The sequence below is a fragment of the Takifugu rubripes genome, chromosome 17 (genome assembly GCF_901000725.2).
Source record: "Takifugu rubripes chromosome 17, fTakRub1.2, whole genome shotgun sequence".
Lineage (NCBI taxonomy): Eukaryota > Metazoa > Chordata > Actinopteri > Tetraodontiformes > Tetraodontidae > Takifugu > Takifugu rubripes.
In genome coordinates, this window is record NC_042301.1 from 438,519 (window position 1) to 454,719 (window position 16,201).

The 16,201-nt window shown below is 52.8% G+C and overlaps 1 protein-coding gene across 1 annotated transcript; it reads right to left on the bottom strand.

Moving 5' to 3' along the window:
• Positions 1–191: 191 nt before the first annotated feature.
• Positions 192–15,319, bottom strand: LOC101077670 (ubinuclein-2-like). Its single transcript, XM_029850337.1, is given in 18 exon segments — positions 192–1,583; positions 2,493–2,561; positions 2,934–3,141; positions 3,216–3,354; positions 3,356–4,611; positions 5,313–5,355; positions 5,431–5,481; positions 6,045–6,188; positions 8,174–8,284; positions 8,518–8,624; positions 8,750–8,879; positions 9,543–9,613; positions 10,807–11,386; positions 12,065–12,168; positions 12,502–12,612; positions 12,723–12,824; positions 12,892–13,008; positions 14,752–15,319. Coding segments are annotated over 18 exon segments (3,696 nt in total). The 5' UTR covers positions 15,058–15,319; the 3' UTR covers positions 192–1,536.
• Between the last annotated feature and the right edge of the window lie 882 nt (positions 15,320–16,201).

The following is a 16,201-nucleotide window of genomic DNA, read 5'->3' on the forward strand; positions in this document are numbered from 1 at the left end:
TAACCCTGGAGAACCCTAACCCTCTAACCCTGACCCTGGAGACCCTTAACCCCCTAACCCTGACCTTAACCCTCCCTAACCCTGACCTTAACCCTCCCTAACCCTGGAGAACCCTGGCTAGAGCTTCTGGTCGCGACCGTCATCTAAGTGTGATTTCATTATAATCAATAAACTTTGTCAGAACAAGAGAATTCATGAAATCCACTTTAATCATAATGACACAAAAATAACCTACAAAAAAATGAAGTTACCAATAAATCACAGAATGACTTTAAGCCCCCCCACCCCCCCGACCAGAAACAGCACAAAGTCTAACGTCACCTACTGCTCCAGAACAGCTGGGGGGGGGGGGGGGGGCAGCGGACCCTCGTGAGCTGGGGGGGGGGGGGGCAGCGGACCCTCGTGAGCTGGGGGGGGGCAGCAAACACCCCATCTAACACAAATGAGCGACAACAATCTTTGGCGGCGTTCTCGGTGCAGCTGGTCGGACGTGGGGAGGAACGCTCAGCTGGGGAGACGGAGGTATTTAGGAGTCCAGCTGTGTCTCTGAGGGGTGTCCTGTCCCCCCCCCCCCGCTACTATCAGAGGGTTAAACAGCTTAAATCCATGAATGCTTTCTGAACACACGAGGACAAAAGTTAGAAATGTTAACTCTTGACAGTCCTGCATAGATCTTTAATAGAAACTAAGGCGTCGTTATATTAGTGGGTCTGAACCATTGAGTCAAAGAAAACGTCCCCTTAAAATAATTTAAAAAAATTCAAGTAGGCTACAACTGTGACGTTCGTCCCCCCTCTGGCTCCAAAGTCTTCAAGTCTTTTTTCCCAGAAAAGGTCCAGTGTGATTAAAAAGCACCAAGAACTCACTGACGGGGGGGGGGGGCACTCCCCACCGGGGACCAGGAACCATCCACACATGAAGAAACTACCATGTGCGCGCACACACACGCACACACACACACACGTCCCTGTGTAGATTACAAATAATTTATCAATATTCATTCAGCTACTAGTTAACAGTCATTGGTGGGAGCAGGTGACCAACGTTTCCCACATCAAAGGACAGAAAAATAAAATTCATTGTTTTTTTTTCCTTTTGTACTGCAAGAACAGACATCCCATAATTCCACATATGCTTAAATAGTAACAATATCCTGTTGGTGCCTCGTTCCTCCGGATCGTCTGGATAGTTACTCTGGATCATCACTCCCGGTCGGGCCCCCGGGTCGGGACCCGGGCCGGCCCCCGGGCCCCGTCGCTCCGGGTCGGCCCAAGGGTCGGGCCCCGGACCCGTTGGGCCCCGTCGCTCCACAGTGATCAAGGTCAGTCTTATGTAAACATGTTGACAAAACTAAAACAACAAAAGCCAAAAAAGGGTTTTCTAATCATTCATCCGGTCTGGTTCTACGACCCAGTTCATTATAGAAAAAATCAGTTAAAAGAATGAATGATGTTTCCGGATGATCCGGCTCTTCAGGTCCACGTGGGCCCGCTCCAACAGCAGGTCCTGCCGGAGGAGCGGGCCTCCTGGTTCTGGTCAGTTGGTTTTTCTTTTCACATCTCCACCCTGACTTTGGTTGGACTCTGAGGGGACACAGATGAGCTCCAGTTACACCGGCGGACCGGAACCACCGAGCTTGAGATGAAATGAGCACTTTAAACTTTTAAACACGTTTAAACTTCCCTCTTCTGTTAACGAGGTTCTGGGAAGCAGAGTCGGAGCAACAACATGGTCAGGGGTCAGGGTCAGGGTTAGGTAACAGGGTCAGGGGTTAGAGTCAGGGTTAGGTAACAGGGTCAGGGGTTAGAGTTAGAGGGTCAGGGGTTAGGGTTAGAGGGTCAGGGGTTAGAGTCAGGGTTAGGTAACAGGGTCAGGGGTTAGAGTTAGAGGGTCAGGGGGTTAGAGTCAGGGTTAGGTAACAGGGTCAGGGGTTAGAGTTAGAGGGTCAGGGGGTTAGAGTCAGGGTTAGGTAACAGGGTCAGGGGTTAGGGTTAGAGGGTCAGGGGTTAGGGTTAGAGGGTCAGGGGGTTAGAGTCAGGGTTAGGTAACAGGGTCAGGGGTTAGGGTTAGAGGGTCAGGGGGTTAGAGTCAGGGTTAGGTAACAGGGTCAGGGGTTAGAGTTAGAGGGTCAGGGGGTTAGAGTCAGGGTTAGGTAACAGGGTCAGGGGTTAGAGTTAGAGGGTCAGGGGGTTAGAGTCAGGGTTAGGTAACAGGGTCAGGGGTTAGGGTTAGAGGGTCAGGGGTTAGGGTTAGAGGGTCAGGGGGTTAGAGTCAGGGTTAGGTAACAGGGTCAGGGGTCAGGGGTTAGAGTCAGGGTCAGGAGTCAGGGAACAGCAGATTCTTCCATCATTCCGGTGATTTATTGATCTTAACGGCTGGAAACTAACTAGCCGACAGCGAGAGGCCAAACCAGCGGGGGGGGGAGGGAGGGAGGGAGGGAGGGATGATGCAGCTGGACTGAGAGGAGGAGGAAGAGGAGGACTGCAGATTACCTGAAAAAGCAAGCTGCAGGTGAGGAGGTAGGGCAGCCTGAGACCCTGACTGGAGACTCTTATAAAGATCTAAGGAAAGAAGGAGGAAAGATGAGCATCCCAGCCCACCAGGACCCAGGGACCATCCCAGCCTACCAGGACCCAGAGACCATCCCAGCCCACCAGGACCCAGGGACCATCCCAGCCCACCAGGACCCAGGGACCATCTGGGACGGCTTGGTAAAGGTGATGGGAGACAGACGAAAGCAGAGGTCCAACAGTGGTCCCATGGTGGCGCCACCGTGGTCCAACCGTGGGACCACTGTTGGACCGGCACCAAGACTCCTCCCACCTCTGACCTCAGCGTGTTCTGCACTAATGTTCCATGTGTTTAGGAGGCGTTCACGGCTGAGGCGCTGGTTCTGAGGTTCTGTTCACCTGCTGGTGCTGCTCACCACTCACCCATTAGGTCGTTCTGTGCTAGCGCGTATCCTGAGTTGGAGTTGGATGCTGATCCAATACCAGCGGCCCCCGAGGCTCCGGGGGGGCTGAAATTGAGCAAAGGGGGAAACTGGAAGGGTAGTGAGACGGGCACGAGGCTTCCCAACATGCCAAAGCCCAGGGGGAGGGCTGGGGGGGTGCCCAGAAGAGACGAGCCTGCTGAGGACACCTGAAGAAAGAGAAAAGAATCAGAAATGTGGACCCGGCCAGAAGGACGCCTCCTGGGGGGTTCTAGTGCCTCACCTGTGACAGGTGAGACGTTGTGGAGGATGTCGTCAATGTTCCTGAAGCCGTCCACTCATTTGCTGCTTTAGATCCACCCCCCACTCTCTGTCTCTGCCCATGACCGGCTGGAGCCGAGGGTCCAGAGGACGCCAGGGGGGGGGGTATAGATGGGCGACAGCGCCCCCTTGCTGTTGGCGGAGTTGTTGCCAGCGCTGCTGTTGCCGCTTGTCGTCGTCTGAGGTTTCTGAGCCCCAGCAAAGCTGCAGCCGCCTGCTGGGGGCTTCAGCTGGGCACTGGTGGGGGCCCCGTAGGGCGAGCGGAACGACTTGGTGGAGTACTGGTGCTGCTGGTTAGCTAGCATCTGGCTGGAGGGCGAGGAGGAGGAAGACGGGGAGGTGGAGGGCGGAGGGTTGGGGGCAGGAGGGCGTGGGGTGAGCTTGATTATAGGAGAGGAACTTTTGCTGTGGGGGGACTTGGTGAGGGTGGCCTGCATGGGCGTGATGAAGTTGGACTGCTGGTGGTGGTGGTGTGAGTGAGACTTACTCTGGGGAAGGTGTGTGCTTTGGGTCGCAGGAGAGGGTGAAGAGGTGACCGGAGAGGGGGGGCAGAATGAATGCAGGCTGGGATGGGTGCTTGAACTAGTGCGGGGCTGTGAGGAGGGGGAGGAAGAAGGGGTGGTGCTGCTACCTTTGGCGCCGCTCTTGGACAGTCCCTGATGGAGCCCCACACATCCCAGCAACCCCACTGGGTTACCAAAGCCCTTCTGATGGGGGGAGACCAGAGGAGATGCAGTGGGAAGAGGCCGCTGCTTCGGCGGTGATGGGGACGGGTGGGGCTGAGGCGTACCACCCCCAGAACTTATCACAGAACTTGGCCTGTGATTGGCTGATGCCATGGTAACAAGTCTCTGAGTCTGGCCTTGGCCCACGGTTCCAGAAGCTTTGACAGGCCCATACGGACCATTTGCACTCCTGGAGACCAGGGAAAGGCCTGCTGCCTGTACGTGAGCTGTGGAGCTGGTGAGAGGAGATGAAGAGGAGGAGGTGGGAGCACAGGGGGACGTTCCTGATGCTGCTCCTGGCTGAGCAGCCTCCACATTCGACAGGGAGATCTGCTGCACAGAGGAGGCAGAGGGGTAGTGAGGAGTAACAGGGGGGGGAGAGGAGGTGGGGATCTGTAACGGTGGAGGGGATAGGGGGCTGTCGGTGAGGTTCTGGCCCTTGGGTGTATTGCTGAGGGGGGCCAGAGCATAAGAAATGGAGTCCAGAGAGGGGGCTATCAGATCCTCATCCAGAGAATCCGACAAACAAATTGGCTCAGATTGAGAAGAGAGCTGTCGGCTGGTCAGAGCAGAGGTGGGCAGAGAAGGGGGGTGGGCAACGGTGAGAGGTGCTTTGTGGGTCCAGGGACCCTCCTAAACAACAACAACAACGTCCATGTGGTCAGTGTTCTGGTTTTCATCAGGTTCAAACAAAACAGAAAAACTTCGAAGCTGCGTAAAACCACAAGTCATCACGAGGCAGGGTTACCACCCTAACCCTAACCCATCACCACACTAACCCCAACACCACCCTAACCCTAACCCATCACCACACTAACCCCAACACCACCCTAACCCTAACCCATCACCACCCCAACCCATCACCACACTAACCCCAACACCACCCTAACCCTAACCCATCACCACCCCAACCCTAACCCATCACCACCCCAACCCTAACCCATCACCACCCTAACCCCAACACCACCCTAACCCTAACCCATCACCACCCCAACCCTAACCCGTCACCACCCTAACCCATCACCACCCTAACCCCAACCCATCACCACCCTAACCCATCACCACCCTAACCCTAACCCATCACCACCCTAACCCATCACCACCCTAACCCCAACACCACCCTAACCCTAACCCATCACCACCCCAACCCTAACCCATCACCACCCTAACCCCAACACCACCCCAACCCTAACCCATCACCACCCTAACCCATCACCACCCTAACCCTAACCCATCACCACCCTAACCCATCACCACCCCAACCCATCACCACCCTAACCCATCACCACCCTAACCCATCACCACCCTAACCCTAACCCTAACCCAGCCCTCACCTTGGCCTTGGTCTTGGGCCCAGCGATCACTCTCTTCTTCACTCTGCAGCACAGATGAGAGGAATGATGGTCGACTGAGGAAGCATCAGAACTTCAGGGATGTGAAGGAAAAACTTACAGGTTTCCAGTGAGGTGACTGTGGACGGAGAGACTCTCCTTCAGCAAAATCCTGAGCAAAGGAGAGACAAGACTTTCATTTAATCAACTAACCATAACCATAACTAACCCTAACCCAGTGTAGTTAACTAACCCTAACCCTGGTGTAGCTAACTAACCCTAACCCCAGTGCAGTTAACTAACCCTAACCATAACTAACCCTTACCCTAGTGTAGTTAACTAACCCTAACCCTGGTGTAGCTAACTAACCCTAACCCCAGTGCAGTTAACTAACCCTAACCATAACTAACCCTTACCCTAGTGTAGTTAACTAACCCTAACCCTGGTGTAGCTAACTAACCCTAACCCGGTGTAGTTAACTAACCCTAACCCCGGTGTAGCTAACTAACCCCAACCCCGGTGTAGCTAACTAACCCCAGTGTAGTTAACTAACCCCAACCCCGGTGTAGCTAACTAACCCCAGTGTAGCTAACTAACCCCAACCCCGGTGTAGCTAACTAACCCCAACCCCGGTGTAGCTAACTAACCCCAGTGTAGTTAACTAACCCTAACCCCGGTGTAGTTAACTAACCCTAACCCCGGTGTAGCTAACTAACCCTAACCCACCCAACCCACCTGGCCTGCATCCAGCCTTTGGGCCACAGTGGTTTGACCTCAGTCTCCAGGAAGGCCTTGAGGTAGTCCTCCACAGACAGAGAGCACTGCTTCTCCATCTCATAGCAGCTGAGCTTCACTCGCACCAGGTTACAGAGCAGGTTCCTGCACACAGAGTAGGTTAACCACCACACAGGGAGTGTGTGTGTGTGTGTGTGTGAGTGTGAGAGAGAGAGAGTGTGAGTGAGTGAGTGAGTGAGAGTGTGAGTGAGTGAGTGAGTGAGAGAGAGAGTGTGTGAGTGAGAGTGTGAGAGAGTGAGTGAGAGAGAGAGTGTGTGAGTGAGAGTGAGAGTGTGAGTGAGTGAGTGAGTGAGTGAGAGAGAGTGTGAGTGAGTGAGTGAGTGAGAGAGAGAGTGTGTGAGTGAGAGTGTGAGAGAGTGAGTGAGAGAGAGAGTGTGTGAGTGAGAGTGAGAGTGTGAGTGAGTGAGTGAGTGAGTGAGAGAGAGTGTGAGTGAGTGAGTGAGAGTGTGAGTGAGTGAGTGAGAGTGTGAGTGAGTGAGTGAGAGTGTGAGTGAGTGAGTGTGTGTGTGAGTGTGAGAGAGCGAGTGTGTGAGTGAGTGAGTGAGAGTGTGTGAGTGAGAGTGTGAGAGAGAGAGAGTGTGAGTGTGAGTGAGTGAGTGAGAGTGTGAGTGTGTGTGTGAGTGTGAGAGAGAGAGTGTGTGAGTGAGTGAGTGAGAGTGTGAGTGAGTGAGAGTGTGAGTGAGTGAGTGAGTGTGTGAGAGTGTGTGTGAGAGAGTGAGTGAGAGTGTGAGTGAGTGAGTGAGAGTGTGAGTGAGTGAGTGAGAGTGTGAGTGAGAGTGTGAGTGAGTGAGTGAGAGTGTGAGTGAGTGAGTGAGAGTGTGAGTGAGTGAGAGTGTGAGTGAGAGTGTGAGTGAGTGAGTGAGTGAGTGAGTGAGTGAGAGTGTGAGTGAGTGAGTGAGAGTGTGAGAGTGTGAGTGAGTGAGAGGGTGAGTGAGTGAGAGTGTGAGTGAGTGAGTGAGAGTGAGAGTGAGTGAGTGAGAGTGTGAGTGAGAGTGTGAGTGAGTGTGAGAGAGAGAGTGTGTGAGTGAGTGAGTGAGAGTGTGAGTGAGTGAGTGAGAGTGTGAGTGAGTGAGTGAGTGAGTGTGTGAGTGAGTGAGTGTGTGAGTGAGAGTGTGAGTGAGAGTGTGAGTGAGTGAGAGTGTGAGTGAGTGAGTGAGAGTGTCAGTGAGAGTGTGAGTGAGTGAGTGTGAGTGAGAGTGTGAGTGAGAGTGAGAGTGTGAGTGTGAGTGTGAGTGAGAGTGTGAGTGAGAGTGTGAGTGAGTGAGTGAGTGAGAGTGTGAGTGAGTGAGTGAGAGTGTGAGTGAGTGAGTGAGTGAGAGTGTGAGTGAGTGAGTGAGTGTGTGTGAGAGAGAGAGTGTGTGAGTGAGTGAGTGTGTGTGTGAGTGTGAGAGAGAGAGTGTGTGAGTGAGTGAGTGTGTGTGTGAGTGTGAGAGAGAGAGTGTGTGAGTGAGTGAGAGTGTGAGAGAGAGAGAGTGTGAGTGAGTGAGTGAGAGTGTGTGTGTGAGTGTGAGAGAGAGAGTGTGTGAGTGAGTGAGTGAGAGTGTGAGTGTGAGTGAGTGAGTGAGAGTGTGAGTGAGTGAGAGTGTGAGTGAGTGAGTGAGAGTGTGAGTGAGTGAGAGTGTGAGTGAGTGAGTGAGTGAGAGTGTGAGTGTGAGTGAGTGAGTGAGAGTGTGAGTGAGAGTGTGAGTGAGTGAGAGTGTGAGTGAGTGAGTGAGTGAGAGTGTGAGTGAGTGAGTGAGTGAGTGAGAGTGTGAGTGAGAGTGTGAGTGAGTGAGAGTGTGAGTGAGTGTGAGAGAGAGAGTGTGTGAGTGAGTGAGTGAGAGTGTGAGTGTGAGTGAGTGAGTGAGAGTGTGAGTGAGAGTGTGAGTGAGTGAGTGAGTGTGTGTGTGAGTGAGTGAGAGTGTGAGTGAGTGAGAGTGTGAGTGAGAGTGTGAGTGAGAGTGTGAGTGAGTGAGTGAGAGTGTGAGTGAGAGTGTGAGTGAGTGAGTGTGTGTGTGTGTGAGCACAAAGTGTGTTTCAATCACAGCAGCTAAAAGCAGTTTCAGAGGAGGCCCTGCCAGGCTCCCCACCTGAGCTTGTCATCCCAGACAAACTTCTTCCTGGGGCCCATCACCCGTTTCCCAGGTTTGTCCTCGTCTTCGTCCTCTGAGCCGTTTTTGTCGCCCTCCTCTGACTGCTGCCTTTGGAACCAGAAAAGAACCATGAAAAAACACAAATGATCTTTAATGGAATGCAGGTAGAAGGTGGGAGGAGCCTCTGCCTCCGTCCCAGCAGTTCTCCAGCTCAGGTCGGAGCCCCGGCTCCACTGGGCCAGGGGGGGTTAGGGTTAGGGTTAAATATCATTTCACTGATTAGTAAGCTGAATAAACCAGCTGACCTGGTCAAACTAGATGTCTGAGAACAGATGACCTACTTTGCCACCTTGGCCATGCACTCCATGTTGTATTTGGCGATCTGCTCTGGCATCACGCTGCAGACCGCCAGCTTCAGTTTCAACAGCGGATTTCTCATCCGGTCATCCTGAGGTGGGCAGAGAAAACGTTATCTCCCGCAGGAACGCCACGAGTTCTGCAGGTTATAACCGAGTCTACACCAGGAACAGGAGCAGACACGAGACACCTGCGACCTAATCCACCTCCACCCACCTGGATGTTGAGACTAAGTTTCTTCAGACGCTTCAGAAGAGCTTCTTTGTTGCACGGCACAAATGCCTCCATGTGTGAGTAGATGCCTGAGCGCACGTCAGGAGGGTGCTCCTGGACCTGGAGCTCAATACTGAGAGGAGAGAGCAGAAGAGGCTTCATGAGGGTGAGGGTGAGGGTGAGGGTGAGGGTGAGGGTTAGGGTGAGGGTCAGGGTTAGAGGGTCAGGGTGAGGGTTAGGGTCAGGGTCAGAGGGTTAGGGTCAGGGTTAGAGGGTCAGGGTCAGAGGGTCAGGGTCAGGGTGAGGGTCAGGGTTAGGGTGCTCCTGGACCTGGAGCTCAATACTGAGAGGAGAGAGCAGAAGAGGCTTCATGAGGGTGAGGGTGAGGGTCAGGGTCAGGGTGAGGGTCAGGGTGAGGGTGCTCCTGGACCTGGAGCTCAATACTGAGAGGAGAGAGCAGAAGAGGCTTCATGAGGGTGAGGGTGAGGGTGAGGGTGAGGGTCAGGGTTAGGGTGAGGGTCAGGGTGAGGGTTAGGGTCAGGGTCAGAGGGTTAGGGTCAGGGTTAGAGGGTCAGGGTCAGAGGGTTAGGGTGAGGGTTAGGGTCAGGGTCAGAGGGTTAGGGTCAGGGTTAGAGGGTCAGAGGGTTAGGGTGAGGGTTAGGGTCAGGGTCAGAGGGTTAGGGTCAGGGTTAGAGGGTCAGGGTCAGGGTCAGAGGGTTAGGGTGAGGGTTAGGGTCAGGGCTAGGAGATGAGCTGCTGATCTGGGATCTAGAGACGGGAAAGCTGTCCAACTCACTCCAGGAGGATGTTATTCATGTCTAAGGTGAAGAACTTCTTCCTGCCTTCTTGATCAAACTGTCGCGAGGCCTGAAGAAGAAAGCAGAGTGGGCAACATTACACTGACGAGGGCCTCAGCTGAGGCCCTGAAGGCATCATATGAATCAGGTAAACCCCGTCACCTGAACGCATCACCACCTGACCTGTGCCTCTGCAGCAGCCACGCTCATTCTAACGGCCTAGTTTAATCACAGGACTAATGAGCGGCCTGGGAGTTTAATTCCACGTGCTCGTGACAAAGAAATAAAGATTCCCCCATTAGTTAACCTGGATTTGCCTCTGCCAGCTCTCTTTTGCATCTGGTCACTCAATACGTTCACAGCTGAATGGAGCCACGTTCCTTCAGTGCTGCATGGCAGGGAAACATGCCCCCCCCCTCAGAATGAGGTGGCAACATGACATAGTGGGGCAACACGGCCCCCTCTCCAAATAATAACCACCTTGAGTCAGGCGATGGATAATCCCACCGATTCACCTCCTACATAGAGGATGCAGTACTTATAGTGCCCACAAGGATAAGTCGCTTTACTCCTGCAACTGGCTTTAGGGTGTTGCTGGTGTTGGGTTAGGGTCCTACGAGGGTCCTACGAGGGTTAGGGTCCTACGAGGGTCCTACGAGGGTTAGGGTCCTACGAGGGTTAGGGTCCTACGAGGGTCATACGAGGGTTAGGGTCCTACAAGGGTCATACGAGGGCCCTACGAGGGTTAGGGTCCTACGAGGGTCCTACGAGGGTCAGGGTCCTACGAGGGTCATACGAGGGTTAGGGTCCTACAAGGGTCCTACGAGGGCCCTACGAGGGTTAGGGTCCTACGAGGGTCCTACGAGGGTCAGGGTCCTACGAGGGTCCTACGAGGGTTAGGGTCCTACGAGGGTCATACGAGGGCCCTACGAGGGTTAGGGTCCTACGAGGGTCCTACGAGGGTTAGGGTCATACGAGGGTCATACGAGGGTTGTGGAGCATTTTCAGATGTCTTAATCCAACTCCAGTCAAGGTCTATACATGCCAGAGGGGGGGGGGACTCCGACATTAGTCGGACTAACGTATTGACTGCAATTGTGCGGTTATCGTGGGGTCAGGAGAATCATTTCTAATACTTTGTCTCCTGTAAACCTACAGCCTTTCTACTACATATTTTGTGACTTTCAACAGGCTTTTTCATCCGAATCAACCACGTCCCTGAACTGATCCTTCAGACCAGGTTCAGACCAGGTTCAGACTCACCGCCCTCAGGTCCTCGATGCGTTTAATAAGAGGACCAGGCAGTCCCACAGGCAGTGGGGGTGGAGAGAACAGTCCACTAGAGGAGCCTAGGCCTCGCCCTTGAACACCTCCTCCTCCGCCTCCTCCTCCTCCTCCTCCCGTTGGTGCTTTAGGAGCTGGAGCGCCAACTCCCAGAATTCCATTCTCTCTGGCTGCCGCCACTGCATGTTGCTGCTCAGAGTCCAGTAAGCTGAAGTCCAGGTCACCGAGGAGATCCTGTAGCTCTTTTTCATTGGCCGAGCCCAGCAGTGACATGACGGCAGGGTCGGAGGTCAGTTCTGCCAGGGAGAGCTCATTGCTGAGGGCGTTGCCTTGAGGATTTGTCAAACTGGAGGGCAACAGGTGGTTTGCTGTGTTGCCAGAGTATATTTTGTTAGCTTCTGGTCTGTTCTGGCCAAGCAGATTCATATTTTGGTTCCGTTTCTTCAGCTCCTCCTTCTCCCGGGTGAAACGTCTCAGCATGGCTGCCAGATACAACGAGTCTTTCATCAACTTCTTTCTCTTCTTCTTCTCTGGACGTAAGGAGCCAAAAGCCGTCACTCTGTGGGCGGGAAATGATGCATTTAGTGAAGCCCTCATGTGCTGCTTCCATACTGGTAACGTTATCTAGTAGTGTAACAGTTAACTGCAGTTAACGTGTGTTGATGAACATGAGAGTCAAGCGCACCCACATTAGCATCTGAGATGCTAGTTAGCACACTAGCAAAAGTCATTTCAACAAACATTAATCCTGAAACTGAGCTAACAATGTGTACTGAGAAGCATGAACCTGATGAACCTTCAGCGTGCTCTGATGAATCTGACACATACATGCAATAGCTGCTATTTTTGGAAGTTGTTTTCAGAAGAGGGACATTAGTATTCGGCCTATCTGGGCACAGACAATGGGAGGGTTTCTAGAAAAAGGCTGGCTTGTCACAGCACGTCACAGTCAGTATCTGTGCCTTGTGACAGACCTGTGAGAGGATGTGCACAAAAGAAGTAGGATGAGGAGGGTTATTAGCATTATTAGCATTATTAGCAGAAGCTACCTCAGTGGGCTTTAACACGTCCAATTTTCCCTCATGAGAGAAACACCAACCATTTGGCAGCGATATTTCCTAATAAATATTCTTATATATTCGTATTTTGGTTTCAGGATAAAATGCATTTACAAACCCTTCAACAAAAAAGTCTGACGTCATTAACCAGAACAATGAAATCAAACTACAGCGCTCACCCTTGTTTAGGTCCTCTGTTCTTCTTGGGAGTCTTCTGTTCACTATTGCTCAGTTCCTTCTTTTTCCTTTTCTTAATCACTTGTTCCTGGTTGTCACTGGTTTTCTGAAGCAAGAACAAATGGACATATCTTCGTTCAAAAAGTGAATGAAGGCTAAAACATGCCTCCGCGTGAGTGTGTGTGTGAGTAAAACACAGCTTTTCAGACCAGAAGATGACTATTAGGGCCAGAGGAACATTGTCTACTAGGTGTTTAAGGCATTTGGGTGCCACCTTTGTGTACGCTAACTTGTAGCACTTATTATATATTTCACTCTAAATGGGGTCGTTTTGAAGTATTTCGTGGGTGTTTGAGGTGAATAAATGGCTTCCTCGTTGGTAGGAGCCTTGAGTCCAACATCATTTAAACTGTTGTGGGTTAGGGTTAGTCAGCCTTACCGTGTTAGCCTCCCCCTCCGAGTCCGAGGCTGCTCGAAACTGCAGCGTTCCTGTGTTGATGTAAAATCCCCCCAGCTTGGTGGTCAAAGACGCAGGCACCAGCTCATCGTACTGACAGAGAGGAGGCGGTTGGTTAGAGCTTCCATACGGTGCTGTTAATAACGCAGGAACAAAGCAGGAATAAAGCAGGAACAAAGCAGGAATAAAGCAGGAATACTCACAGCCTCGGAATTGTCAATAAAAGGATCAGTCTCGTCGTAGCCGAAGCCAATATCAATCAAATCTTGCATCCTGTCCTTCCTCTTCTTTTTCCCCGTGTTACCCTGAAAAACATTTCTTTTGTTAGGTACGGAGTTAAAATATATCATTTAGGCAGATAAAATAACTTACATATTTATCTTCAAACTTTTTAGCCAAGGCCTCCACCTGGAGCCGCTCTCTCTCGTCGTCATTGAAAGGGTCGTCTGGACTGCGGCTCGATGTCACAAGGGGGGGGTTATTTTTCTCCTGCAGCAAACAATTTATTAATAATTATGGACTGGAGCAGTTTAAGGACTCATCTGTCTGGGTCCAACAATAGTTCATCACTTCCCAGTTAGACCGAGGAGTGAGTCCAACACGTCACAGAGGTGCTTCATAAATGAAAAATAAGCGCAGTTGCAACGATCCCAGCTGTTCCTGCTGGTCCCGGAGCTTCATCCGGTCCCGGAGCTTCATCCGGTCCCGGAGCTTCATCCGGTCCGGTCCTGGAGCTTCATCTGTCCCCGGACCTTCATCTGTCCCCGGACCTTCATCTGTCCCCGGACCTTCATCCGGTCCTGGAGCTTCATCTGTCCCCGGACCTTCATCTGTCCCCGGACCTTCATCCGGTCCTGGAGCTTCATCTGTCCCCGGACCTTCATCCGGTCCTGGAGCTTCATCTGTCCCCGGACCTTCATCTGTCCCCGGACCTTCATCTGTCCCCGGACCTTCATCCGGTCCTGGAGCTTCATCTGTCCCCGGACCTTCATCCGGTCCTGGAGCTTCATCTGTCCCCGGACCTTCATCCGGTCCTGGAGCTTCATCCGGCCCTGGAGCTTCATCTGTCCCCGGACCTTCATCTGTTCCCGGACCTTCATCCGGTCCCGGAGCTTCATCTGTCCCCGGACCTTCATCCGGTCCTGGAGCTTCATCTGTCCCCGGACCTTCATCTGTCCCCGGACCTTCATCCGGTCCTGGAGCTTCATCTGTCCCCGGACCTTCATCCGGTCCTGGAGCTTCATCTGTCCCCGGAGCTTCATCTGTCCCCGGACCTTCATCAGGCCCTGGAGCTTCATCTGTCCCCGGACCTTCATCTGTCCCCGGACCTTCATCTGTCCCCGGACCTTCATCTGTCCCCGGACCTTCATCCGGTCCTGGACCTTCATCTGTCCCCGGACCTTCATCCGGCCCCGGAGCTTCATCCGTCCCCGGACCTTCATCCGGTCCCCGGACCTTCATCCGGTCCTGGACCTTCATCTGTCCCCGGACCTTCATCTGTCCCCGGACCTTCATCTGTCCCCGGACCTTCATCCGGTCCTGGAGCTTCATCTGTCCCCGGACCTTCATCTGTCCCCGGACCTTCATCCGGCCCTGGAGCTTCATCTGTCCCCGGACCTTCATCTGTCCCCGGACCTTCATCCGGTCCTGGAGCTTCATCTGTCCCCGGACCTTCATCCGGCCCTGGAGCTTCATCCGTCCCCGGACCTTCATCTGTCCCCGGACCTTCATCCGGTCCTGGAGCTTCATCTGTCCCCGGACCTTCATCCGGCCCTGGAGCTTCATCCGGCCCTAGAGCTTCATCTGTCCCCGGACCTTCATCTGTCCCCGGACCTTCATCCGGTCCTGGAGCTTCATCTGTCCCCGGACCTTCATCCGGCCCTGGAGCTTCATCTGTCCCCGGACCTTCATCTGTCCCCACAGCCGGAGGGCCACGCGGTGCACCCCCGCAGCTCTCGGTTCGGTGGCCGGGCTGTTGCTGGCCGAGCGCCGCTGAAGGACACGAGGTCCCTCGCTGTTCCAGGGAGCCACTTCTTAAGTTCCCCGGCGCTGCCCGGACAAACGCTGCTGCCTTTGTCCCGTGGACGTGAAATGGACCCGAGCAGGCGAGTCCTCGGGAGGATAGGGGGCATTCTCCCACCCGCTACTTAGCAATGCCACAAATGCTCCCAAAGCATTTCAACTCCAGACGCACGGTCACCTAAAAGCTCGATGCAAGTCCAGAGGTCCTACCTGAAGGTTCTGGATGAGTTCGCCGTAGTTGAACTCGACGGAAGATACATCGCTGGGTTCGGACAGGGTCAGGTTGAGCCTCACCGTCGCCCTTTTCTGGGCTTTAGCCCTGGAACGATCCCCGCCGGCACCACCTCCTGCCCCGCTGGCTGTCTCCACCTCTCCGGCTCTGCCCAAGTTGAAGTCGGTCTCATCCTCCAGTCGACGTTTCCTCGGCTCCGCGGCCGCGGCCGCGGCCGCTCCCGCTCCCGCTCCCGCTGCGAAGGCCGACAGGGTGACAAACTGCACTTTTCTCAGTTCGGCCATTTGGATGAGCTGCTGCCTCGCTCCGGACACGCAGCGACCACGATCCACTTGGCGAAACTACTTCAAATTTCTGTGCTGGAGAAGGTTCCGCGGACCCCCGACGGCTGCTCAGTGCCTCGGCGGAGGTTGAGGCCTCCTCCGTAACATACAAATGCGATTCCCGGGGAAGCGACGGTCGGAGAAAAGTAGCTTTTTTCGGCAGTCACTCACATCCTCGGTGTGCTAGGGGACCGAGACGTTCACAGGAGCCATCTTGGGTTTCGGGAGTAAATAAAATATCAGAGGAGATGGGTCACTGCGCATGCGCGTACCCGCAAACCGGAAGACGGTGATAGCAGAGGGTGTCAGAGCGTCCAATCAACGCGCGCCTCCAGCCTAAAGCCCGCCCCCGTCACTACAGCCGCTAGTGACGTCACTACCAACACTATTATGACCTTTGTAAAGTATGTGTGAAACACACCACCAATATTAAGGAGGCCACGGCTTCTCTGGACTATCAATGTCATACCTTCCTGAACAATTAATAACTAAGGACTTATTTTTCTGTCTACGCAGGGAAATGCTGACCTGTGCAATTTGATTTGTGTCTTTGTACATACACACAGGACAGACACTTAAGCACCGTCTGGTTCCAAACAAGCCCAAGGTTTGGTTTAAATACTCAGAAAAGGCACCACTGACCACTTATGCAAGTGTAACATAAATATATACACAATAAATGCATTGTCATTTTACTGAGGAAAAAAGAAACCCAAAACTCCTCATTTATCTCTTCATTTTGGGCTTTTAAAAAAAATTTTTTTTTAACTTTTTACTCATTCTAACATTAGATTTTAAGGAAATTATCACAGGTGAATCTAGCAGTAGCAGAACAAAACAGAATTATAAATTTCCAAAAGAAAGCTAAGACTTTCATTGGAAATTGCAGATCGGTGGTCCAAAGAACTGTTTTCTGTTTTGTTTTCTGAAATTCTATGACTTAATAAATTAAATGATTCTGGAGTTTTATCAGTATATTTAACTCTTGTGGTTTCAGCTGTTCTATCTTCATTTATGGAATAAATATGGAATCCACAGCAGGACAAGTCTATTTATTCACATAGATGGTAAAATTTGGACACAGCTCATTGGTAGCCACCACGTG